This window comes from Platalea leucorodia (genome assembly GCF_965183815.1).
Source record: "Platalea leucorodia genome assembly, chromosome: 7".
In the NCBI taxonomy this organism is placed as follows: domain Eukaryota; kingdom Metazoa; phylum Chordata; class Aves; order Pelecaniformes; family Threskiornithidae; genus Platalea; species Platalea leucorodia.
Window position 1 is genome coordinate 14,738,165 of NC_138829.1, and position 24,736 is coordinate 14,762,900.

General features: G+C 44.1%; 1 protein-coding gene across 1 annotated transcript in view; it reads left to right on the forward strand.

The window, feature by feature from the left end:
• CCDC85C (coiled-coil domain containing 85C) overlaps positions 1 to 24,736 on the forward strand; it is a gene marked incomplete at both ends in the record, with an annotated part of 111,057 nt that overhangs the window by 61,510 nt on the left and 24,811 nt on the right. The window contains 2 exons of the mRNA XM_082316919.1: positions 7,807 to 7,883; positions 24,332 to 24,436. Coding sequence (XP_082173045.1) covers positions 7,807 to 7,883; positions 24,332 to 24,436 — 182 coding nt within the window. The remainder of the gene's footprint in view (positions 1 to 7,806; positions 7,884 to 24,331; positions 24,437 to 24,736) is intronic.

The following is a 24,736-nucleotide window of genomic DNA, read 5'->3' on the forward strand; positions in this document are numbered from 1 at the left end:
CCAGTGGTTCCTGCTGTGCTATGCCGTGATAGGATGGCCCCCACAAAGATTGTAATGTAAAGGTCATGCAAGCAAGGAAGGGGAAACTGGTGGCCACTTTCTGATGGGACGAGACAGCTCCCTCCCGGCTGCACCGCAGTACACGGGCACACACATGCACACGCTGCTCCTTCCCTATCAGCTGCCTCCTAATGAAATCCCGATAAGATATCAGGAGCTCTTGAGCTCCTGTTGACAGTCATCGCGGGCAGATGTTTTGCTGTGCGCAGAGATGATGTCATGGCTGGAAGTCACAGTAGTGAGCTGTAAAAGCCGAAGTCAGGAGAGACCTTATCAGACTGTTACAGACTGACTTGAGGCCGCTAAGCTCCCAGACAGGCCTAATGAACTGGAACTGCATTGGGAACATGTGGTCTTGAAAAACTTCAGAGCTTGTAGTTACAGGCTTGCTATGAAATGTTAATTAAATAGCTGCAGCGGCATATGTCCCATCCTGCTGGAGCAGTGCTTTGCAGCAGCACAGCCGTGTCGCCAGTGCGTAACCACCCCTTGTGAGAGTTAAAAATATATCTATTAGTCTGAGGCCAGATTTCTTTGTTATTTGCGATTGGACTGACAACACACTTCTCTGTTGTTTTGACTAGTGTTTGAATACCTGTTCTGTACCTGAGCTATTACCTGCACCTTGAAAATGAGGCCTGATCCTACCAGTCTTATTCAGACAGATGTTATCGTGGGTGGCTTTGGATGCTACATATGGGCCTTTTATTTATTTAACGTAGTCTAAGGCAGTGTCTATTCAGTAAAAGTGTGCCGCAGCACCTCAGCTATGGAAATAATCAAGATTTGGCCTTAGTTCTGTTTCTGTAAGTGCCCTCCTGCCCCCCCTTCAATGCTGCCTGGCAGAGGGGGAACTGCTCCCTGCACAACCCACAGTGAATGAATTGGTGGGGTGAGAGGTAGAGCAGGTTTGTATGGTTTGCTTGCAGAATATCCTGCAAAGCTACAAAAGGCTGGAAGCTTCTGTCTGCCATAGACCTTGTCGTTGCATATTCTCTTACTACGTACCAAGGGAGACCCCAAATTGCACCCAGGCTCCCACTGGAGAGACGTGGGGATTGGGGTTAGCAGAGCATGGTATTTTGGACCTGAGAGAAGAGAAGGAGGGTTTAGGTCGGCGAGCTTCTTCACCTCACTGCTGGAATACTTCATTTGGCTTTTACCTGCCTTCTGTCTGCAGACCTGTCCTCCCATCCACTTGCACGCTTTCCCAGCTGTGTTTAGTGTTATTTTCAGCAGGGACTAGCTGGGTTGGAGCCTGGGTGCCACTTCTACTCAGGCTGGAGAGCTGCCTTTGTTCAGTGAGGACAAGGGCTGATGTGGGGACAGGGGCCAAGTCCCTCTGACACCGGCAGCATCCTCCAGGTGCTGGAAGAAGTGGCTGAAAGCCCTGGTCGTGCTGTAGTTGAAGGCAGCACCTGCAAAAGCCAAGTAACTCAGCGGTGGCTTTGTGGTGTCCCTGCTCACATTTGAGCCATCTGCTGAGTTAAGCCTGACATGAAAACTTGCCTCACACACCGGTCCAAAACAGGGCATCGGGAATGAGGTTTGCTGGTAAGAGCAGAAAGATGGGGGCTGCCTAGGAAAAAGCAAGCATTGTGGGTTTGTCCACCTCAAAAATTTCCTTTAATGACAATATATAAAGAGATGTGAGTTTCATCTGCTTCCCAGCTGCTCTGAAAGAGCTCTGTTGCCTTAATAAATCAACTTCTTCACAAGATGTAACTGCTGGCCCATTTTTCAGCCTGCTTGTCTGTGTCAAGAAGCAAAACCAGCAGAGCAATACGAATCTGAAATACGGTGCTGAAGAGCAGAGGTGTGATAACGAAACTGCTGACAAACAGCGAAATGTTTTATTGAGCACAGGTGAAGGTCTTTTTATGAGATGGTCTTTGCTGGAAGGGGAGGAAGCGAAAATGTCAGCAACCCATCACCTGAAGGAGAAGGCGGCAGCTGGCCGCAAGGTGCAAACCTGGCGAAGCATCACTCCTTCCTGTGCCTTCCCTCCTTGGATTTGGATTTGGGAGAATCCCTTTAGGGTCGCTGTTTTTTATGAGGGGAGGAAGAGCCTTGTTTGCAGGACATCATTGACAAAATATAGCTGTGCTTTACTGTCTTAAATCATACTGGGTAAAAGTAGCTCCTGGGGAGAAAACGCAGTGGGAGGCAGCGGGTGTCCAGCCTCGCTGCTGGGGGTGTGGGGCACCTCCGTGGTGCACAGAGAGATGGTGCTGGAGTGGGGCACCGCGGTCCTGACCTGCCAGCCAGCACCCCAGCCGGACACTGCGTAACCCCCTCTTTGTAGCAGACATCACAAAGACAAATCAAACCCCAGTGGGATGTCATGGAAGAGGACTAAGGCACCTCTGTTGTCTCAAGTCTGCTTGTGCTAGGTTGTTCCGTATTGCCCAGGCTGGGTGTAGGGACCGTCCTGCTGTGAGTGAGAGTCCCGTCGAGTGAGTCCCGTCGGAGGGAGGGCTCTCCACAGCTTCCTCATCTGACAGACACCTGCATTAACCTTTTCTTGCATCTCTGCTGTGAACCACTGTAAGTAAAGGGATTGCATTTTTTTCTTAGATTCATTTAAGTGCTAAGGCCTCATTATGAAAAGGTCTTTAATAAAAGTATCTTGATCCCAGCCATTTAGCTACCATGCAAACTTCTGCTCTGTGTACTCGTGGTTTGAAGAAACGGCATACAAGGAAATTTGCTACTGTCAAAATAAATGTATAATTCATTGTATTTACCCCTGTGACAGATTCCTCTGAAATCTCAGATGAGGATCGGAAAGGCTCCAGTGTCTCCAAGTGTCTCTTAAAATGACACTGTTCTGTGCTCTGCAGGCTGAAAGATTGTTTTGATTGTTAAAACAGTTTCTAATTGATGTTTTAAAAAAGCTTCAGGAGCCAGGCTGTTCCCTGCTCTCTCAGAGGCCATCGAGTTAAAACAAGGTAGAGTGATTTGTCTTGCCTCAATTTAGCTGTAATGAGTATTAAGTGGTTTATCTATGTGGAGAAAAGTTACTCAGCTAGATTACATCCAAGTTGAATTACACCCCGTTCCAGATGGAGTATATTTTTTAAGACAGTAAATCTTGAGGAGGGTGGATAACAGTAATGCTCCTTCCTGGGCTGGAATGCAACTCTTCTACCTCTCGTGGAGATAATGTGCGGAGCGACATCCAATTTGTTTTTCAAAGGCTTTGTAAAGAAATGTGACTTCAGGTTTTACAGCTCTGCGAACAATTTAGCTTGAAGCATTTACGTTGTACAAGTGAGTGATGGCTGATGGTGATTATGGTTTTTATCCGTTTTGCTCTTGCGGGTAGCAGCCTGGCAGGGCACAACACTGTCTCTCCTTGACCTCCTCTTCTGCACCAAGTGCAACAGGGAAGGTGTTGGGTGGGAGGTGAGATGTTTTGATGGGAAATTCCTTCCTTCTAGGTATCATCTGATCCACTAAGGCACCCATTGCTCATGCAGCTATTGCTTGTGGCCCCAAGGAGTAACTGGAGGAGGATGTTGGCCCTGCTGGCATCCTAAGCGGCACCGAGTGCCAGAGCATTCCCCCAAAAAGCTGATCGTTGGCCACGTGTCCTTGACCATGTGGCCTTGACCACCATCCTTGTCTGCTTCCCTGATACTGTACCTCCCCTTCACTGTGCCACATTTCTACAGAGCCAACTGACACGGTTGTCTGGCCAGGGTAGGATGAAGTGTCGGGTCACCAGTGAGGCACCAACAGGCGTGGGTGGACTCAAAGTTGGTGCCATGAAGTTGTAGCCCAGGCAAGTGTACCAGGGGTACACCCCAGTACCCAAGTCTGGGAGTCGCTCGTTCCACCGAGGAGAGGGCATTTGGCCTGGTGAAGGTGGAGCATTCCTCATGGCTGGTGGCAGGCTTTGACAAGGTGATGGGGACTGTTCATTTAATTTCTAATGAAGGGGATGAGGGGGTCCAGGCTGTCAGTGATCCAGCTCTACCACCTCTCCTGGGTGGGTCAGCGAGGCCGTCCTCACCCCATGGCTCTGAGGGAGGCAGGGGAGGAGGGAAACTCACTGATAAGAGGAAGGTCAGAGGCAGAAAAATGTTGGGAATGTGTTTCTTGATCTAACATGGGAGAGACCCAGTCTGGGGTTTCGCTACTCAGCCCAGCAGCGTTACTGCCTGCTGTCGTGAGAGTTATGGGATTTTTTAAACCTGAGATCAAGGTGCAAATGGCTCATCTGGCACCTACCTCAACACAGGCAGGTCCAGAAGATGGAGGCGGTTCATCTCTGAGGGCGCAGTGAGGATGGTGATGGCTCTGAGCACTGTTTCTCAGCCTTTGCCTGAGATGGAGCATCTTCTGCTCACAAAACAGCTTGTTTGCTGCTTTTATTCTTTCCTCCGTGTATTTTATGTTGCTGTGGGGTGTTTTCTGGCTGAGGTCAGATGTCAGACATGGTTTGGAGTTGAACGGTGGCATTTGAAGAATTTGAGCAAATCTCAGAACAGGCTTTCAAGGCTGGAGGTAGCTGTGGTGTGCATTGGCTTCTGGGGATGTGGGGGTTGCCTTCCCAAGGAGTACCCTTTTTTTGCAAGGGATATGAAACCAGAAAGGAAATAATTCTCTCCCCGTTTCCTTTTCTTTGGCAGCCATGCTTAAGTTTTTCCATCCAGCAGCCAGTCCTTGTAGTATCCAGGGCCTGAACACAACAGCTTCTGTGTCACCATTCAACCGCTTAACCTTAATTTCCTGTAGCTGTTAGCAGTGCTGGAACCCACGACAGACACATGTTGAAGAGATTACTCCTGAGGTTCAGGTTGTCAGCCTCCCCCTTGGGTAACTTCCACTGTGCTTGAACGCAGAGCTGCTGGAGAGGACCTCCTGCAGTTTCTCTGCCCTTCGTGGGCATGGAACTGGGAAAAAGAGCTTGTCTGCATCAGAAATAGTTCCCTCCAGCTTTTTGTTTTGGTTGCTGTTCTTTGCACATGACATGGTGTGGTGGTCCACAATATAAAGGCTTAGTAGTGACAAGAGAGTACAAAGGGCGGGGGGGGGCACTGCATATAGCAGGTTCCCTGCCGCTTGGGAAACAGGCTTGGACTGCTAACAGGCAACAGGCTTAGTCAATAACTGTGGTTCTTGTGCAGCCTGTGTCTGTTACTGGCATCACATCGAGATCTTCTTCAGCATTATGTAGTATTTTTACACTTGTTTACGCAAGCGTTGCTGTCTGTGCAATTTACGCACGCAGAGACTGTGCTCGGTCCAGAGGCATATCTCTGATTCCCAAGCAGGCGTGGATCGAGCCTCTCCTTTGACACCGCTTTGAATCCTTCCTTGAAGCTGCTTTGAATGCCCTGGTACTTTGAGATAAAAATCGGGACCTGCTGTATCAGGATCACCGCATTCATTGTGTAGAGCACTCAGCTCTGCTGCTGCCCTGGCAGCATGCGGGTACCGGTGAGGCTGGAGGGCGGGTGGGAAGAACACCTTATCTGACCAGATCTACCGATGGAGGCTGTTGTAACCAGCACAGAGTGGAAATGGTGGAGTCACTGGTTGTCTTCAGACAGAGCTGGACACTGTTCTGAGAACTGTTTAGCCAAATGGGTGTTTCTGCGCTGAATTTAGGGCTAAGTTAACAGAGTGCTGTGGCCTGGGGCACAGAGGGGGTCAGACCAAAGGGTCCCTGGTCTTCCTGGCTTTGTATTTAAGAATCTCAAACTCCCCTCTCACCCTGCTGGAGGACAGGTTCATTACTAATTCAGCAAATTGTTCAAGCTGATGCTGAATTCTTGCTGACTTAAGCACTGATCTTCTGCGGCATTATACTCGCCACCTTTTGATACGCATGACTAAATTCACAACGCTGCTGGCATGAAGCCTTCGCGGGGAAGGTGCTATGGAATGCTTCTATAACCTCCTCGGTTTGCCCTCTTCTCCTCTGACCTGGAGACTCTTCCCATGTAGGGGTGGTTGTTGGGCAGAGGTTGTGATCCCTGCAGCTGAAGGTGATACTGCTGTGAACCTTACCACCACTTAAACTGTTCACTGAACTTACATAGCTTCCTACGGTGTCTTCTTAACCTTTTTCATGAGGACACGTTTGGCTTTCCTGGGTTTGGACAAAGCACGATCCAAACAAAAAAGTGAGCGTATTTCCTCTGAGTGTTTGTGCTTTAGATGGGCACTTGACTCCGATCCGTCCTGCTGTTCCTTTATGTGCGGTTTGGCACTTGTCTATGGCAGTACTTTTTCAAGCATATTCCAATTTTTCTCTTGAATGGTCAAAGCACTCTCAGTGATTAGCTGTAGCTTGCATGCTAGCTCTTCTGCTAAACTACCCGCAGAGTGGCCAAGAAATGGCATTCAGGCTTGTGCCCGGTGCGTTTGGCAGCTACTGGCAAAGGGAAAGATAAGCTGTTTAGCACAGAGCCAGCCTAAACCTTACACGTGGGCACAGGCGTGTGCTTGTGTGCACAGAGGCGCAGCCAGTGGTGCCTGCTAACCATGGTGGGGCTGATCCTGAAAGGTGCTGGCAATCGCCGATGTGTGCCGGCATAGGCACGGTTGCATGAACGCGCAGTTCCTCGCTGATTCACGCTTGGCAAGAAGTCCTGTGGTTGAACGGTGGCTTTTGCACTTACGCCGTAATAAATGAAACAACGTAAAATATAATTCCGTTTCACATTTGTGTGGAAAGCTTTTGAATTTTTTCATATGCTTAAGCTGCAAAACACTCTCCCTCTTTTCCTCCTGCTGTAACAACTCACAACCTCTGCTACCAAAAGTACAAGTGGAGGAGAAATTTTGCAAACATCCAGATGGATGGAAGGAACTATTGCAAACTGTTATGTTGTAATGAAAATGGAGAAAAGGTTTTCCCAGGTTCCTTTATTTTCTTCCCTGTGAAATTTGCAAATGTGTTGCTTCAAAGCATGTTTCAAAACAAAACCCAGATGTTTTGGAGAGCAGTAAGCCACCCACAGAGCTCTCCAGCAAGTTATCTTCTACGCCAGGTCACCCTATCTGATATTGCTGTCTTACTGCAATGGCAAACTGGCCGTTACATTCCTTCAGGTTGAATATTACCATTTTATGTGAGGTTATTGTGTATTTTATTGTCCTGGTATTTTTTCTGTTTAGTGTCACGTGCTCCCAGTAGAAAAAACAGATGTCCTGGGTAGGCACTTGCTGCGTATCTCAGGCTGCGTGCATGCTGCAGCTCTGTGGTCTTGCTGTATACACTTCTTGCCCTTTTACAGCACTGGGAGTTGTGGCAGTGACCTCCTTGTAGAGCTGTGCCAGCAGCTTATTTTTGTGAGTTTTTCAGTTGTTTTTGAAAGAAAAAAAGACGTGTGTGGAGGGGTTGTTTATTCAAACCTAAAAGGAGACCTCTTGTTCTGTTGTTGAGTATTTTGGTGCATTTTAGATTAATGAGAATGGCTTTCAAAGCTAGGAAATTACTTTTAAAAAGTTATTAAACACAATATTTCGACTTCACTTTCCTTCTGTACCCTCCACCCCCCAACCTGGTGGCACTGATACAGATTCACAGAAGATATTGTTGTTGCTGAATCTCAGCTTTTTAGTGAAAAAAGGTTTTGGCAGAATCCCCTCCTCACCCTGTACACTTGGGTTTTGTTCATTAGGTTTTTCCCAAACTGTCCTTCCACAGAAGGGGATAACATATCGCTGTCTGACAGTACTTGCCTGTCACACAAGAAGCCTAAACCTGTTTTTTCTCTTTTCCTAAAGATTCGTCTTCCAACTACATCAGGCAACTTGAAACAAAAGTGAAACTGCTGGAGGATGACAACAAGCTTCTTTCCCAGGTAGGTTTTTTATTGCCTAATAGATATCAATGTGGCTCGGTTCTCCTGTTTCTGCATAGTTGTGTCTGACTGCCCACTTGAATGCACAAGGGCTTTCGGAGGATGCCCTACCAGGAGAAGAGCTTAATGGTCTTTTCATATCAACCCCCCACTGATAGAATTGGGTCTCCTTTTTTTTTAAAAAAAAAAAAAAAAAGAAGATAAAAAAAAAGTATACCCTCTGTTAGTGTCTCTGTGTGTTTTGGAGATGCATTAACGCCTCCCTGCAGAACACCTTGATCCACCGCTGCTCTCGGGGATGCTGCAAGGCTGCGGCGCTGCCTGTGCCCTTGCTGTAGGATTTTGTCCTGCTTCCCCATTTACATTGACTTTTATCCTGTTAAAAGAGAAGGCTGTAGTCAAAGGACAGCCTTGGGAATAGTTTTGTGCAGTGCTGACTCCCAGCTTTTATTTGAGATCTTGCTTAAAACCAAACAGACCTCTTTAAAACTGGCACTTTTTTCTTGCATCTGCCTTTCAAAGTCTACTCCATGTGCCACTGGGCTTTTGATCACTCCTGGTGCTTACCTGTCTGTGTATAGGAATGTCAAGCAGCGGGAAGAAAACAGTCATTCTGTCTGGTATGTCCCCTGGATCCCTGTAAAACACAGCACTTGGTGTAAACAGGGGCAGCTCTGCTGAAATCAGTGAAACACTGTCTGTTTAAACCATTTTTAAACCATTTGTTTAAACCAGTTACCCTTTTTCTCTTGTTCTTTGCATCCTTTAACTGTTGGACTATTCTACCTCCCTGGCATTTTAAAGGTTTTTTTCTATACTTTGCTTCTTATTTCAAGCACGGAGTTTCACAGTCATTTTGTTCCAGATTCTTTCCAATTATAAGAACTGGAAGTAAAAAAATCCCTCCTAATTATTTTTTTTTTTTTTTAAATACCTTTTTGCCAGTTTATATTGTGCTGTTCTTTGCATTTTTCTAAGTCTGAAAAGACTGCTCCAGGATCACAGGTTTCTAAAACAGTCTTGTTTTAAAAAAAAATTGAACAGAAGGCTCTATGCATACGGAAATTACAATAAAATAATTTTGTTAAACCTTATTTTTACTGAAATATACATTTCAACCTGACTGTGGGCTTATTTAAAGATTACCCCAAATTTCCAATGTACTCATTGGCATTGCTAGCCATGAAACAAAACTCACAGGGCACCGAAGGGTTAAAACCCCCAAAGGGTGCTCAACTCAACAGCTACTGAGTGGCTTCACGTATTAATCAATTGCTAATTTAATTTTAACTCCCCCTGTCTTTCTCCCAACCCGGGAGTGAGCTGGTGGCAGTTGAAGCCCCGAGACTATTTAATTGGAGCTATTGATAAGCAGGCAGGCTGTGCATGGGCGGTTGGGATGCGCGTGGATTCGGGGACGGGCTCGATGTGCCCTTGGCCCAGCTTAGTCCTGCCGCAGCCGAGCACATTACTCCGTTGGATCTGCCTTATGAGGTCAAAAAAGTGGTTGGTAATTAATGGGTGATAAATTAATAGGGGCTGAATAGCTGCCTGTGCTTATTGCATCGGGAGGATGAAGCCCAGTTAGTCTCCGGGTGCGTGAGCCTGAAGCAGCCCCGCGCATCAGCCCTTCACCTTCCTGCTGTCCTGGGTGGGAAGGCTGTGCCTCTTCCTCCACGCCCACAGCTGTCCTCAGGGGCCCTCACCTTTCAGGCTGCGTCACTGCAAACGTTTGAATCCAGGAGGGAGGGGAATGATCTCAGAACAGCTCTGTGGTCTGGAGAGGGCCAGCCACCTCCCTGGCGGCAGCAGCCACCGACAGCAGCCTGGCTCTGACGTTCTGTGCAGCGCCTGTGCCCTCCAAAAAGACCAGGATCGCACTCAGGAACTACCTCTTTTTTATCGTAGCACTGAGACAGCTCTCCTTAGGGCAACAGAAGTGTTGAAGCTGCCACGGTCTGGGTGAACTCCCTGGGAGTACTGAGCTGCATCGCCTCCAAAGCTGTGATGCTATAAACCTAGATTTGGATTTTTTCTCTTTTAATGAGAAAGATGAGGAAAATCTGTATAGGCAAAAACTCACATGCATACGTACACGCCCTTTCCCGGAAAAGCATAATCCACTTACTCTATTCTTTCTTGCTTCATCTGATTGGAAGGTGTTTAGCTGTTACCATGCGGATCTTGGGATAAGTAGTCAAAAAGGATCCTGGCAAACTTTCCTCCTGTTTTTAAAGTTGCCAGGTGATCCTGGCCATTTGAACTCTGCAATGCCAAACTGGCTTGTCAACACCAAAGTCACATTTTAACTCGGCTTGGCTTTCTCCCTGGGAGTATTGACATTGCAATAATATTTGCAGTCTGGTGTCAAGAAGTTCTATCACCAGCGTGCTGAGGAGCGATGAAACCTGACGGCCTAAGTAACAAACAGTGCCTGTGCATTAAGGGATTAACAAATCAGTGGTGGTTATGGAAGTCTTCCTGGCTTCTCTCCAAGTGCTAAACATAGAGCTGAAATAGTGCTTCATCCAGAGAAACCCGAGAGGGCCGGTGCTGCAAATGATATTGCAAGCTTTACGGGAGGATTTATATTACAGTGGTCGGTGACACAATGCCCCTTTGCTAGCTGGTACATCCTGAGTGACATTTGCTACTTTATCTTCTTCGGCATCTGGGGTGTGAAGCTATGCTGAGAGGTGGTGTCTTTGTACCACTTTCAGGCATGGAATTAAGATGGTGCAGGGGTCCCCAGCCTGCACTTTTTCTCCTGCTTCCCAACATCTCCTTTCTCCATAAGCACTTCAGAAGAAAATCTCAGTGGGAGAGGCGAGAGCTCTCCAGCCCGTGCTGAGGCAGCTGCTCTGCGCTATATGTGTTACCTGCAGCGCAAGTGTGCTGGGATTCACACTTCTGTTTTTCTGGTGCCACATTTGAGCAGATTAATGGAGTTTTTCCTCCCCTTGGGAGATCAAGAAGTACCATCTCATGAGCCACACTTTGCAGTGGGAGGAAAGTAAATGGAGAAGTGGATGTTATTTATGATAGCTGTATATGGATTTTTTGGGGTTTGACTTCTTTTGCTTCCTAGGGAAGGAGATGTGTATTTCCAGTTGGGAAATGAACTTCTGACATTGCTAACCCATCAGTAATCATTGCTCTGCCCATTCTCCTTTCTCTGAGGAGAAATGACTCCGGTTTCGTACCTACCTTTGACTCAGGTTTGCACTGTAATGTTTTGCTGGCATGGCCGTGTTAGCTAGAAGCCATGCTCTTGGATGGCATTGCTGTGCTGGCGAAATCCCTGGCAGCAATGCTGACAACATACAGCTTTTGTTGCCCTGGTTTATATTGGCTGGGGAGATGCTGTAGCAAATGCCACTACCAGAAAAGGCCCCTTGATGCCTGCTCACAGGTGCTGGTAGGTGTCTGTGGTGTAACCACAGTGGCAAAGACCCCACAGACCAGGTGGGGACCTCAGTGTCCTGGGGTTGATGGTGTCAGCCTTTCTCACAAGCGTAGCTGGTTTCTGGAAGCTTTAGTCGAGGTGTAAAGATGAATGCAAGCTCTGAGGAATGTTGGGTGTTGGCTTTGGAGAGCTTCACAGGCATCACTTCTGTAGTCTCAAATTTTCTAGGCAAGAAGTGCAGTAAGTTCTGCTGTGTGCCTGCAATGAATCTATGCAACATCATGTGGGAGAAGTCCTGTTTTGCCTCTGTGTCATTGTGGGGAGTGCCCAGGAGAGCTGGTGTTAACCTCTCTTTCGCGGTGTCTGGTTGACTAGGTGAGGGTACCTTCCATATTACTAAGATATAACTCCTGAGATGGGACACCATATTTGCTTTTCGTTCCTCTGAGCTGAAAGTATCCAAGCAGAAAATAGACCCCTTAAGCCACCTCACACTGCCCCTTAAACTAAAAATGAATTTATAATTACACCCTTTCCCCTCAAGATTAGAGAAACCCATGTTTATGAGCTTCGGGAGCTCCAAAGGTCAATTCTGGTTAGTTTTGTAACTAATACATACGTTTTAGAGATAATAACAGTGACAAACTTCTGGCCATTCTTTCACATTATTTTGCATTTTCAGCTCATTCTGTACAATGGCAAGGATTGGGCACTTTTAACTAAAACTGGAGTTTATAGGCTTTGTGGGCTCACCACCCTATTCTCTCTCCTCGTAACTAAGTCCTGCACACCATGGGCTGGCTGTCGGGACTTCTTTTGTTTTATAGTCTCTGCTGAGCTCTGTCTGGCTTTTTCCTTAAGAGTAGGAATGCCAGAGGCATTTTCCTACTCAAGGATGCCCAGGGCACATTGTACACCTTGGTTTCAAAAAGCCCAGCTTTGAACAGAGCAGACGTATTGGGCAGGTGAGACTCTGGATGTTTTACAGTGAGGTCCTGGTACATCTTTCAGGGAACATTTCATGCAAAAAATTCTTCTCTAGGGAGTGGACAACCCTTGGGATTTATGAGGACCATCAGAGTATTTAATTAAAATTGCCAAATGGACTTCAGTATTGCAAGCACTTCACTGCATTTCAGTATCTGTGTGCTAGCTAATTGGGATTTAGAGTATCCTTGGAAGATCTTTTGAGCATCCCTGGAAGGTCTTGAAAACTGTGCTTAGTCTTATTTTTAAGAAACCACATGCTTAGCCTGAATTAAAAGAAGGCTGCAGCTGTAGAGGTGATAGTAAAATGATAGTAAATAATGCCTGTAAACGCTGCTATTGAAACAGAGCTGAGGTTTTTGAGCTAGGAGCTTCCATGATAAGGGCATCTACAGGCTGCCTTAATTCTTCTTAGGCAAATGTGAACTTGGCGCAAACGTGCGCTCAGCAGGCGGTTTCTAGCATATTGTTCTGAAAGTGAGGGGGTAAAAACTGGACCCCAGGGCTGAAGAGAGCCTGCGAATCGTTAGCAGTGCAAAGAACAAAGAATGTAAATGCCATCCAGCGGAGAGCTTGATCTCTTCCTGAAGAGCAGAGGACAGAGGAGAAAAAGAAATTGCCCACAATGTACTGGCTGGCTCCAGCAGAGGCAGAGTGCAATTTCCTCTGTTGTTTTATTATCAGTTGCTTTTGTGCCAAGTCTGCCATTAACAGTTCCTGCTTGTGGAGCTGCCTCTCGGCTCTTGGAGTTGCTATAGGGTCTTAACATTTGGGCCTCTTCTTGAATTGCGGCTCTGGAGTTTTGTTGTGAGGCCATGGCTTGCGCCAGGAGCGTTGCACGTGCTCACCACGAGCGGAACAAAATTACAAACCTGTCTTATTTCCCCCAAGTCTACCTACTGTTTGTGTGTGAGGAGGATAAGTATAATTGCTTTAATTTAAGGTCTCACAAGGGAAATTGGATTTTTTTTGTAATAGAGAGCAACTCAAACATGAAAGCTTTCCAGTGTATTTGGTCTCCATTTAAATTGAGAATACTGAAGGGGACATGCCCTAGGTTACTATATTACCATTTTTATGTGCTGTTTAAATGTTTAGCTGCATATTAATTTTAACTAATCAAAAAAGAGATGCATATTTGGGGCCTCATCCAAGTATTCCTTTCAAGTTAATGGTGAGACTTTGTACAGGACTCCATGCATTTTGGAGTACAGCTCATGCAGAACCAGATTTTCATGAGACCTTCTCTCATGAGACCTTTCATGAGACCACTCTCCAAACTTTGATTTAGGCCTCTAGTTGCATCGCATTGCTTACATGTGTAAATGCAAAAAATGTTAACAGAATCCCCCAAATGTAGCTTCATTAGCTGTGGCAGCAGAATCTTCGAGAAGACATAACATGCAAAACCAAGCTATGTCCAAGCGTGTTTCATTTCACCTCCTTCTTTTATGAATTAAAATGACAGGACTGATCTGACCAATTTGCTATCAAGTAAGTGGACTTGAGATTTAAGTAAACAATATGTATTTATTGAATAAAATGGTTCTTCACCCCCCAAATAAGATATCTAGAGTTTTATAAGAGCAGTTCAAAGATGTCTCAGACTTGCATCCAAAATACTTTCAAGCCCTTTAAGACAATGGAGTTCCTTCTGTTAACTTTGGACATAAGGGTCTTGGGCTGCTACCTACCAAAATAAATACTCTCTTGGTATTCACCTCCCGTTCTTGGGTAGGAGCATGTCTAAAAAGCAGGATCAATGACAGAAATGAGCTTTTGCAACTTGTGATGAAAGCTGGATGGCTTACTGTGTGTTCTGGGGGTTGTCACCTGTGGAATCGAGGCATCTTACGAGAATGTCACCTGGCACATATAAATAGAGTTCCCCAAAACCTTAGGAAATATAATTCAAGAAGTTCTGAATCCAGAGGTCGAATAACAGATAGACAGAAACATACATTGTTCATTGAATCTTAGGAATTTGAGACAATCATATAATTTCTTGCAACTTAACTCAGAATTTTTGAAGGACTGGAGCTGCATTTCTGTGTAAGAGTGTGAGTGTGAGAGAGACGCACACTCGCAAAGCTCTGCCATGCCCCATTTGTTTCTGTTGTGGGTAAGCAAGAACATCGGGTTTAATGAGGCTCAGTTTAACCTCCAGCTGTGAAATACGGGATTAGCCATATCCTATGCTTCACCAGCTTCGTAATAATTTTACTGGATTCCACTTTTTTCTGTATGTGAGGACAGGGTCAGGGCAAAAGCTCTTAATTGCAGTTAGATTAGGCTATGATTCTCAGTGATCAGTCCATCTGAGAAGGACTGAAAAATGTTTTGAGGGGAAACTAAGCAATAGCTGCAGAGGCTTAAAAACAGATTTTTGCAATAAGTTAAATGCCAAATTCAAGATCAGCTCAAGAAAAATTCAGTGTCTGATATCTGAAAACAACTTGGGGAAGTATGGGAAGGATGTTAATCATTCATTTCTTTTGGGGGAAAAAAAAAAAAAAAGAGGCTTTACCCAAAACTATAAGTTTGTGACAAAATTTTCAGTTTTACTTTGCTTTTCATGAAGCCAAAAATGCAAATCTAAATCTTTATAGGAGACTTTTAAAGAATATTCAAACTATCTCATAAAAATTAAGGCTGGCTGTAACTGATTCTTCCCAGCTATTCGAGTCCTGGTTCAGCAGAGAGGTTTGAACATCTGAGTGGTCCTCCAGAAGAGAGGGGCTTGAGTGTCCACCCTGCCCTGAGCGCTGCTCAAAAGAAGAGAGAAGAGGCCAGCAGAGCCCTCGGCCAGCTTGGTCCCAGCATTAGTTAAAGCCTGCAAGGAACCTTTTCTGATTTATGAGAAGGGGATTCAGGTCTTTGCCTTCCTTATTCCCAGCTCCCTCGTTTTATGGGATGTGGGGAGTGCAGCCCCAGCAATGTTGGGAGGAGGTGCAGTGGTTCCCTTTGCCCTCGTTGCCTGGAGTGCAGTTGACAGAAGAAAATGAAAGGTGACCCCAGGGGATGGTCCAGTGAGTTTATTTGTGTGCTTAATACTACATCCAGATCTACATCTACTTGCTTGGTGGAACTGGGGCAGCATTCCTTAGCTTCTCCATTGACATCCCTAATGAAGAGACTGATTTTGGTGCTAATGAGCCATGGATGGGCTCTATTAGTCTGAGACTCCTAAACTCATTGCATACAAACCACAAACCAGACATGGGCTACACCTAATGTCAATGGTTATAGCGCCATTTGGCTTTGTTAACTATTGAGCTGCATTTCTGTTTGGGTTATAGGCTGTGATGCTTGAATCTCAGCTGTGCCAGCCCATATTCTCTGTTGAGCAAAGCCTGCCAGTTGTGTGATTATAATTATATACTGCAATTTGGTTTGAGCTGATTATCTGAGTCTCCCATGACATACAGGGTTGATCTTTCTCTGCTGATCTAAAACAAGAGAAAAAAAATACAGACACTCTTGAATATTAACAGTGTACTAAAGTTCCCTACCTCAGTTGCTACAGAGAATGGAGAGGTTTGAAACTTGCACTGCTTTTATTGCCTGTACCCCACTGAGATACTAACAAAAATATTTTTCCAAGAGTGGTTTTACATGGCAAAATCTGCTAAGCCTCTTACTGACTGTCTACTGCTATTTATTAAGCCTTTCCCAAAGTGTTAGCTCCCCTGACAATAGAGAATTCCAGTTGTCATCATTGCAACCAGACTAAATCTGCTGCTCTGCCCCTCCAGCTTGTGCGAATGCAGCTCATGATATGAGGGGAAAGCCAGAGCATAGGCAAAACTGGGAATGCTCGTTCCTGCGTTGTGTTTGCGAATGGCTGAGATCCAGCCATGGCACAATGTCCAAGTGCATCCTTACAGCTCTCTGTGCTGCTGCTGTACAAGGGCTGTGCACCTCATTCTCGGCATCGTACCGTTTCCAATTCCACATGAGCAGCTGAAAATGGCTTTACTGATGAAACTGGCTGAGGTTGTGTTTGTGGCTTGCTGGCTGAATACTAGAGAGGGAACTGGGAGAGTAGGTGTCTTGGCAGACCATCGTCCTCTAAAGCCTTTGTCACCAGTCTAAGGAGTGATCCCTGGATGCGCTGCATGTACAACAGGGATATGAAAGTGTAAAGGAATTTAATCTCTCCTGTTACAGAAAGCTCATATTATTACATGACATGGAAGACATTAAATAGTTTTAATCTCATCTCTTAATTTTTTTTCTTATTTGCAGGGTTCTTTCAAAATCAAATACATTGATTTTTTATTGCACTCTCATGTGTGTAATTTCCAGCTTGCCTGATAAATGCTGTTGAAGCTAATGGGACTCTTCACATATACTTAAAGTCAGATATGAGCTTTGCTGAGCTTATTTTTGCTTGAATATGTCTTGTAGTGATAACTGCAATTACTGAACCTTAATTCAATTATTTGCTAGCTTCACACAGTGAAATTGCCCATCCCTCAGCTTCCTGGTGCATGAGACCCTAAAACACGGATTAATGAGATAAGGAGGAAATCTTTGTGCAAGGTTGTGTGGGAGGGGATGTTCGCTGGGGTGCAAGGCCTCCTGAAAGGGCCACTCGCGTGTGGTGTTGGGGTCACGAGAAAGCGGGGCCATTGCTCTGGTGCCCCTGTGAGAGCTGCACAAGGTAGGTGCTTTGCAGCATCTCCTTCGTGTTATTTGAGATGTGTTTCTGCTTTGTTTTACCTCAGCAAAATATCACTGCTCTGCTGGACTTACTAAGGACACCTTGGGCCAGGTCATTCTTACAGAGTGGTGTGTTCTGGTAGTGCCATTGAACTCGGTGGGTATGGTAAAATATCCGTAGTTGTGAATAAGAGTAAGGTGATCAAGCTTGATCAATTGTTTGTGGGGACACCATGCTCTAAATCAGGATAGTAAGATGTCAATGTTTGTGCAGATAATAGCGGGCTCTGCAAGACTTCATTTATTAATATGGGAAAAGGGGTTGAAGTTCAAATAATAATATTACTATCTTGTCAAGTGCTGCATGTAAGACCAGTTTATTTTGGCCATCTGTGGTAAAGGTGGAGTTTTTTTCGAAGATGATAAAATAACTTTTTTCTGTTAAGTTTCCAAATGTATAATGTTCTTCTGTTCCCTTCTAGCTGGCTGACTGCAACAGCTTGCCATGAAATTTCAGTAAGGTAGAGAGAGCTAATGCATCCACAAACAGCTACTTGGATCTGGGGGCTGCCTTTTAATATTGCTGCTGGTTGTTCGGGGCTCTGATTGCTTGTTCTTTCACATGCTAATGTTGGCGATTTCCATTTTTTAATCATCTGAATGTATTAAATATGTCCCTAATTATTTTTTATTTTCCTCCTGTACTTGTGCAAAAGACATTGGTAAGTAACATCTGAGTTTTGGCCAACTTCAAATCAAAGCCATTTACCTACCTGAAGAGAAGTTGGTAGTTTTAGCTAAATCACTGCAGGAAATAACAGGAAAAGATTTTGAGCTAAACCTCCCATTTAATTACCCAGTTGCAAACAATGGGTTGTCGAGTGTTAAAATTGAGGCAGTTTCAATTACTGGAACAATTATGGTTTAGAAAATTGTTGCCGGTAGGTTTAAGAATTTATATTACAGTGACAGGCAGGTAATTCAGGTAATGGGCAGTTCAAGAGTCCATAAAGATGAAGGCAGCCTGACCCAGTGGACTGAAATAAAACCTTCCTCCTTTTTCTCTTCAGAAATATATATAATCAAAAGCCAAGGTCTCAGCAGAGTTTTCCATCTAACATCCAAGATGTGGTAAAACTAGAATATGAAGTAAGAACGACATTTTTTTCATATAGGCTTTTTTTCATATAGAGAATTACCCAAATGATAAGCCCAAATCCTTATGGGCTTACATGGTCAGGATAGGATGCCCTTGCCCTATTGCTAAGGCCCAGATTCATCCTGATATTTAAATGACAGCTAAAGGAAATCCTGTAAACGAGCGGAGTAGCCACTAAAAAAATGGAAATTGCTTGTCTCTCTGAGGGCTGGGTGATGGTGTGGCATATTCATTTGTCCAAAGAAAATCTTCTGAACTGGTGTCAATAAGGGTATCTTCTATTGCCGGTATTGAGTTCGTCACAGTATTCCTTTCCATCTCGTTGCATTTCATGTTAAGATACATAATTTCTTCTAATACTATGTTGAATTGCAGATATAATATTAATAAATTTAAGTGGTGCGGTGTGTAATCTGCTGTCTCTTGAGCTTAGTGCCAGTGGGTCTGCGTTGCAGGAAAACGAAGCTGATTATTATAAAGCCTCTGAAATGACAGTCCTCTGGGAAGTCTGCTGTTGGTGACTCTCGTGTGCTTGATTCTTCTCTTCATTCTGGACACATTTTTCCATCCCTTTATAAAGGGACTCCCCAGAGGTAAACAAAACGGGGCTTTGTAGGACTCCTGGCCTTCGAATTGGTGCTTGTTTGGTTTTTTTAAATGGCATGGGGACCAGGAGAGGAAGCTTTCACAATGCAGGAGGTTACAAATGAGTTATGAAGAAGTGACGAGAGCAGCATCTCGGGTGCTCAGACATAGTCCTCAGGTGCCACCAGGGCTGTCCCTCCGGGCTCCTGCCGTGCACCAGAAGGCTGTGGGTCTCTAGCAGCTCTTCATCACATCTGCCAAGCCTCTGTGGGTGCCTTGGATACACTCAGGCATGGGGTGCCCATGTGTAGACACCCAAATTGCTCGAAGGTCACCCTGCAGCCCACGGGGAGAAGGGAAGCTGTGACTCTTTATAAAGGCTTTAATATTTCCGCAGGGCATGGGGTCAAACTGATAATTTATGATTATTTTCTTTTTTAACCTCTGTTCAGCCTTCAGCTGTTACAACTTATGCGAAAGGAGAAAATAGTGTTTTCAATTAAAGGCTACTTATGTAACAACCCTGTTTTGAATGCTAATTCATGAATTACTGGAAGCTGACAGTGGTGCTTTTTAATTTTCCTTGGTCACTTCAGCACATAATTCTAATTGAAATCGTCCTGGTTTTTTGCTAATCTCTTTCATAAATGCTGAGAAATAACTGTCAAGTGAATTTCTGTCTTTCTGTATTTAATTTCTGTTAAGAATGGTCCATTTTGTTACATCAAAGTGCTTTGGAATTAAATACTTGTCTTCTTTTTTCTCCCTTCCAGCAGAAGTAACACTGAAGGGTAACAGAAAAGATGATTTGTCTAACTTGTCTATAAGTTTTCAACACTTTATCTTCACAGTTGGTTCAACATGGCCACTGCACTGATCTGACTTTACTGGACAGAAACAGAAAGGAAAATAAATGCCGCTTCTTAGTACTTTGACCTTAAAATACCACAAACACCATCCATCTTCTTGTGTTATTTGTGTTATTTTCAAATTGAATCACTCAGCACATCAGGTCAAAAAGTCAGAGGCCACCATTTCTTCTCCCTGCTAGCAGGATAGAAAGCTTTGATAGGAACAAGTGTTTGCTGATTTTTTTAAAAATGTAATTTTAGGCTTTGGTAAGCACCAAGACTTTAATTTCTATCCAAAGTATTTAAAATGATACTTTTTAAAAATGGAAAATACTTACCACTTTCCACCCATGTTAATAATCAAAATGCTTCTGTTTTCTAGACAGAGAAAAAGTTGGGTTTGCAGTCTATTTTTACTAAAAACCTGATTTGTTGGTCTTATTCTTTTGTTACTGATACGAGTAGGCAAAACTCCCTTCCCTGCCAGGAGGGGCATGTCTAAGTCCATTTCTTTCATAACAGAGCTGACAAAGATCTTGGGCTTTGGTCCAAGAGCGGTATCTTCCGGGGTCACTTCAAGTTCTGCCTAGTTGAAAAATTTAGCAATAAATGTCATGTCAGTATTTCCAGATAATGAAGAGTTATCGTGTCTGAGGGCCCCCTGTGGAGCTGTTAGCATTGGCAGCGTGTAGCACAGGTTTGCACTGAAGGCGAAGGCGTTGGGTCTGCAGGGTCATCCCTGTGCTCATCGGCCGGTAAAGGGAGGCTACACCAAGTAGACTGATGCTGAGTTAGACCTAGGGGAGGTCTTGCACTTTTGTACCACTGTGAAAGTCAAGAGATGCTTTCTTTTTCTCTATTTCCTTTTCTTTTTCTTTTTTTTTTTTTTTTAAAACATTTGCATGAAACTAGTATTTGAAAAAAATTCACAGTAAAAGTGCAAGAGCTACTCCAGAGTAGTCAATGATCAGTTGTTGCCATTTGCTGGGGACAAGTGTATTTCAGGTTATGCAAGTTGTAAATTTGATCAAGTCAAGTAAAGACTGACTGTGAGTCTCCTCAGCTCTCTCTTGGTCTCCTTTTCTATGTCCTTCCCTCTCTCTCTGCTCCTCAGCTTAGAAAACGTTCCCAACAAAAGTTCAATCGAAACAGCACTCTCCCATGGAGTTTCAGATCAGATGAAAATGATTTTGCTGATAAATTCCTTGAAACTCCAGAAATGCGAAGTGATTTTACCTGAAGGGTAATTTGTTATAGACATGTTGCCCATTAATTGAGATAATCTTCAACAATGATGATGAACAGAGATGATCAGGGATTGTACTTTTAAAATGCCATTCTGACTAGAAAAGCAATTTGAGATCCACTTACATCTCAGTAATGAAAATTGGGTAAGGTAATAAGAGATTTCATTTTGTGAGTGAATTGACAATGCAAATACCAGGATTTTTAATTTAGGTTTAAGTGGAGTAATGGCTACTCATTCTGATGCATCATTAGTCATATTGCTTTTTAATGAGGGATTCACTTTCTTTTCCTGGTTAGCTCTAACACTGATAGCAAAGCCCAATGAATGCGTACATGTTTAGGGAGGTCTGATGAATACGTGTCACTGCACCGTTTTAATTTAAAAAAGGAAGAAAAAGCAGTTTTCCTTCTATGGTGAAGAAATACACATTTGCTTTTATTGCAAGGAAAATAAATAGTGCAGAACTGTGATTGGTAGGCTGTTGTAAAAAATACTTAGAGTAAGATACATTTTGAAACAAATTCTAGAAAATATGGAAAGAAAATTGCCTTGAGTGGAGTGCTTGCAAAAGGGACTGCCTTTACGGCTAACAGCGGTAGGAAAAAGTGGTTCTTTGGCTCTCTGCAACACAGATGCATTATAAATAATGGCAAGTGAAGATTCTTGCCCTACCAAACCCACCCCATGCCCCAAACATCTCATTCCTCTTCTGGATAGATCTCTGTTCAGCATTTTTATTTCTTGGATGTCTTTTGTTTTCTTTTTCTTTTCCTTTTATTTTTGTTCCTTTTCCCTGTCTTTTAATTAAGAGCTTGTTTCGATGTTCATTGAACTCAGTGGGAATCTTTCCATCAAATTGAATGCATTAGGTCAGATTCATAATCAGCAGTCACTGAAACAACCTAACAATAGTTTTGTCACACACAAGTGCACTGTCTTAAATGGGATTTGCTTAAAAAAAGCAATAGAACTAATCCATTATAAACACTTGTTAGAGCAGAGTTTTGACTGTATCTGTATATTTACCAACACAATTTCAACCGATCTAAGCCAAATTGAAATTAATGCAGACTCTTGCTCCAGGCAGGAGCATAGGGCAGTTAAATTAAATCAATTTAAACTAGCGTAGTTTTAGCCACAGCGGTATGATATTGTGTGTTGACTAGACTTAGGTCTGGTTGCCTTCCTTCCTTTGGTGGGCGAGGCATTTTGACTTTGTATGAGGACAAGCTGTAGTGTGATGAAACACATGGCTATGTCTAATGTAGACCAACCCGTTCAGATTTGGGGGCAAGAGAACAAGTTTCTGGGAGGCAAACAAATGTTCACCAAATCTCTGTTTCTCATGCCTGTTTCTACACTCCTGGTGCCCCATAAGCACGTGGCATCTTGCAAGTCTCTGTGCGGTTTGCAAAAGCCTGAGCAATCCAGGGCTTCTAAACACCGACGAGGCAGTGCACGTCCTTCTGGAGCAGAGCCTTCGAGGAGATCTGTGACCACTGGGCTCTCCAGCACAAAGCTACAACCTCACATTTTCGCTCTGCTGTTTTATTCTGCTTTTCTCTTGCCCATGCAAGTTCCCATTTGACACAGATGTCAGGGAAGGGTGCATGAGCTCCTCAGCTGACAAACTAAAGGAATGGGTAGCAGAGTGGCGGGACCTCTCCAGGAGGTTGCTGTCCCCCTGTACACATACAATAGTGAAGAAGAGGTTGCACACAGCAGGGCAGTGGAAGTGTAACCAGCCAGGGTAAAATCCTTTCAGGATAACCACCAAGAGACCCCTACGTATCACATGCCTGGGACAATGCCAGTAGACTAAGAGTCTTGTCATTATCTTCCTTTGTGACCTGCTAACCTTCCTTTGAAAGTATATACCTTCCAGGCATGGTGGAGGAAACTCAGTTTTGCAGCAGATTTTTTAGCTTCAGAAGGAGTTATTGCCTTCAGATCTTTCTGTCTCTGACTCTCTATTGTGAAATTCAAAAGAAATATAGGCCACGATCTTCTCTGATGCCACCTTGTAAATTCAAGGGAATCCCAGACATCCAATATGCTGAAGTCATTCCGTATCACTTGACTCCATGTGAGGCACAACGGTTCCCAGCAGATTGGGTGATACAGGACTAGCATCCATTTCTCATGATGGCTTTCTTGAAAACTGCCCTTCTCTTCACAGCTTGTAAAAGGAAAGTTGATAGGGTGAGTGCGCCAGAATGGTTGTGAAAGCACTGGGTCACACTAGATGTTTTAACCTAAGAAAACAACATTTTGAAATAAAACCAAAGCTGAACATGTCTGAAAATGGGCCATGTAGCTACAAGAACATGTTTCTGATGCTGATAGAAAATGATGTATCCGCTCTGAATGCACGAATTCTTCTCTGCTAAATGGCAGCAAGAAATGGAAATGAACTTTCCATATTTCCAGAGATCTGTGCACGGCCACAGTCCCCAAAGTCTCAGTTATGGTCAGGCCTTTGGGGTTACTGAGGGGTTTTTATATACAGTTGAGCTGATTTATGAGATTTCCTGTTAAATTTTATTGCACCAGTGGCTTTTCTTTGGTTCTTTTGAAGTAGAAAACATCATTTCTGCTGCAAATGCAAGTCAAAAGTCTTAATGGAGCATAAAAATCTAAAAAGTCATGATTTTATAGCTTTAAAATAGAAGACAGTGCACTGCTTGATACTCTTAAAAATATGAAAAGTTAATGAGGATGTTTATTGGTAATAAAAAGATATAATCTTCTCCCAGACCTTTGATTTTGGTTACTTGTGTAGTGGCTTTTTATGGGTGTACTTTTGTAAATGAGAAACTCCTCTTGTTCTAGGACCATCCTGTTTCAGAATCACAGTGAGAGAAAACTAATAACATGAAGCAGAAACTTTGTCCCAGAGAGATTACTCAGTACCCTTGACACCCAGGGCTGCTTCTCCCTTTGAGCGCAGACTATTGATTTCATATATATGGTTTCTAGGGTCATATAGACTACCTTTATTTATTTGACTTTGTTTAAGACCTGTGGGTGCATGCAAATTTATAACCAAATAAGAAACTGTTCCTGTCACACACATTTTGCAAGCTTAGGTCAATCACAGTAGCACTGTTTACAAACTCTGCTTTCCACGTGCAGGTGATTGGTATTACCTGTGCTGTTTTAAAAAGAAAAATCTAGAATTCTTTCGCTGATTTCGATATAAATCTGAAGTCTTAAAAATACTTTTTCTTTTGCATCTTAACAAATGTTTTTAACAAACATGTAGGAACTTAGGTAAAATAAAAATGCCTTCTTGCTGTATCACTTGGTGGATAGACCTTGAACAGTTCACCTCCAACTTGCTTGCAAATGTTTTCTCCAGGTGTGGGCAAGGAAAAAGCCTTCTATTACAATGATGTTCACTGTCGCTGCTGTTGCAGGGAGAAGTGATGGGAACCGGTCACGGGACAGAAGCGGTCAGGGGAAAAGCCAATACAGCAGGAGGGGCACAGCCTTCCTTTGTCTTGTTAATATGGAGTGTCCTGTTTTCTCTCCTTGTCTTTGCAGCAGACCAGCACGGGGGACCTGAGGACTCTGAGGAAAGGGTTGTCCCCGTACCACTCTGAGACACAGCTCTCCTCACTGCCGCAGTATCAAGATGCCCTGCAAAACGTAAGAGACGCTTCCTTACCTATACAGACAGAGCCGCGGGTTTCCCTGAAAGTGGGCATGGCTGAAGGGGGGCATGTGAAGATTACGGGGGAGCTCTCCCAGCTGAGAATTCACCCTGAAACCGATGGTGCAAATGTGCAGCTGAAACCTGCAGCTGTTGGGAGGATGGGGAGCCTCTGGAAACATTGATCTTTACCTGACTTTGGATCATCAAATTCCCAGTACAGGTTTTTTCAGTTAACTGGCAGTCACTGTTGTGCATCTTTTAAAGCAAGGGTGAGTCTTGTTATACCTGCAGCT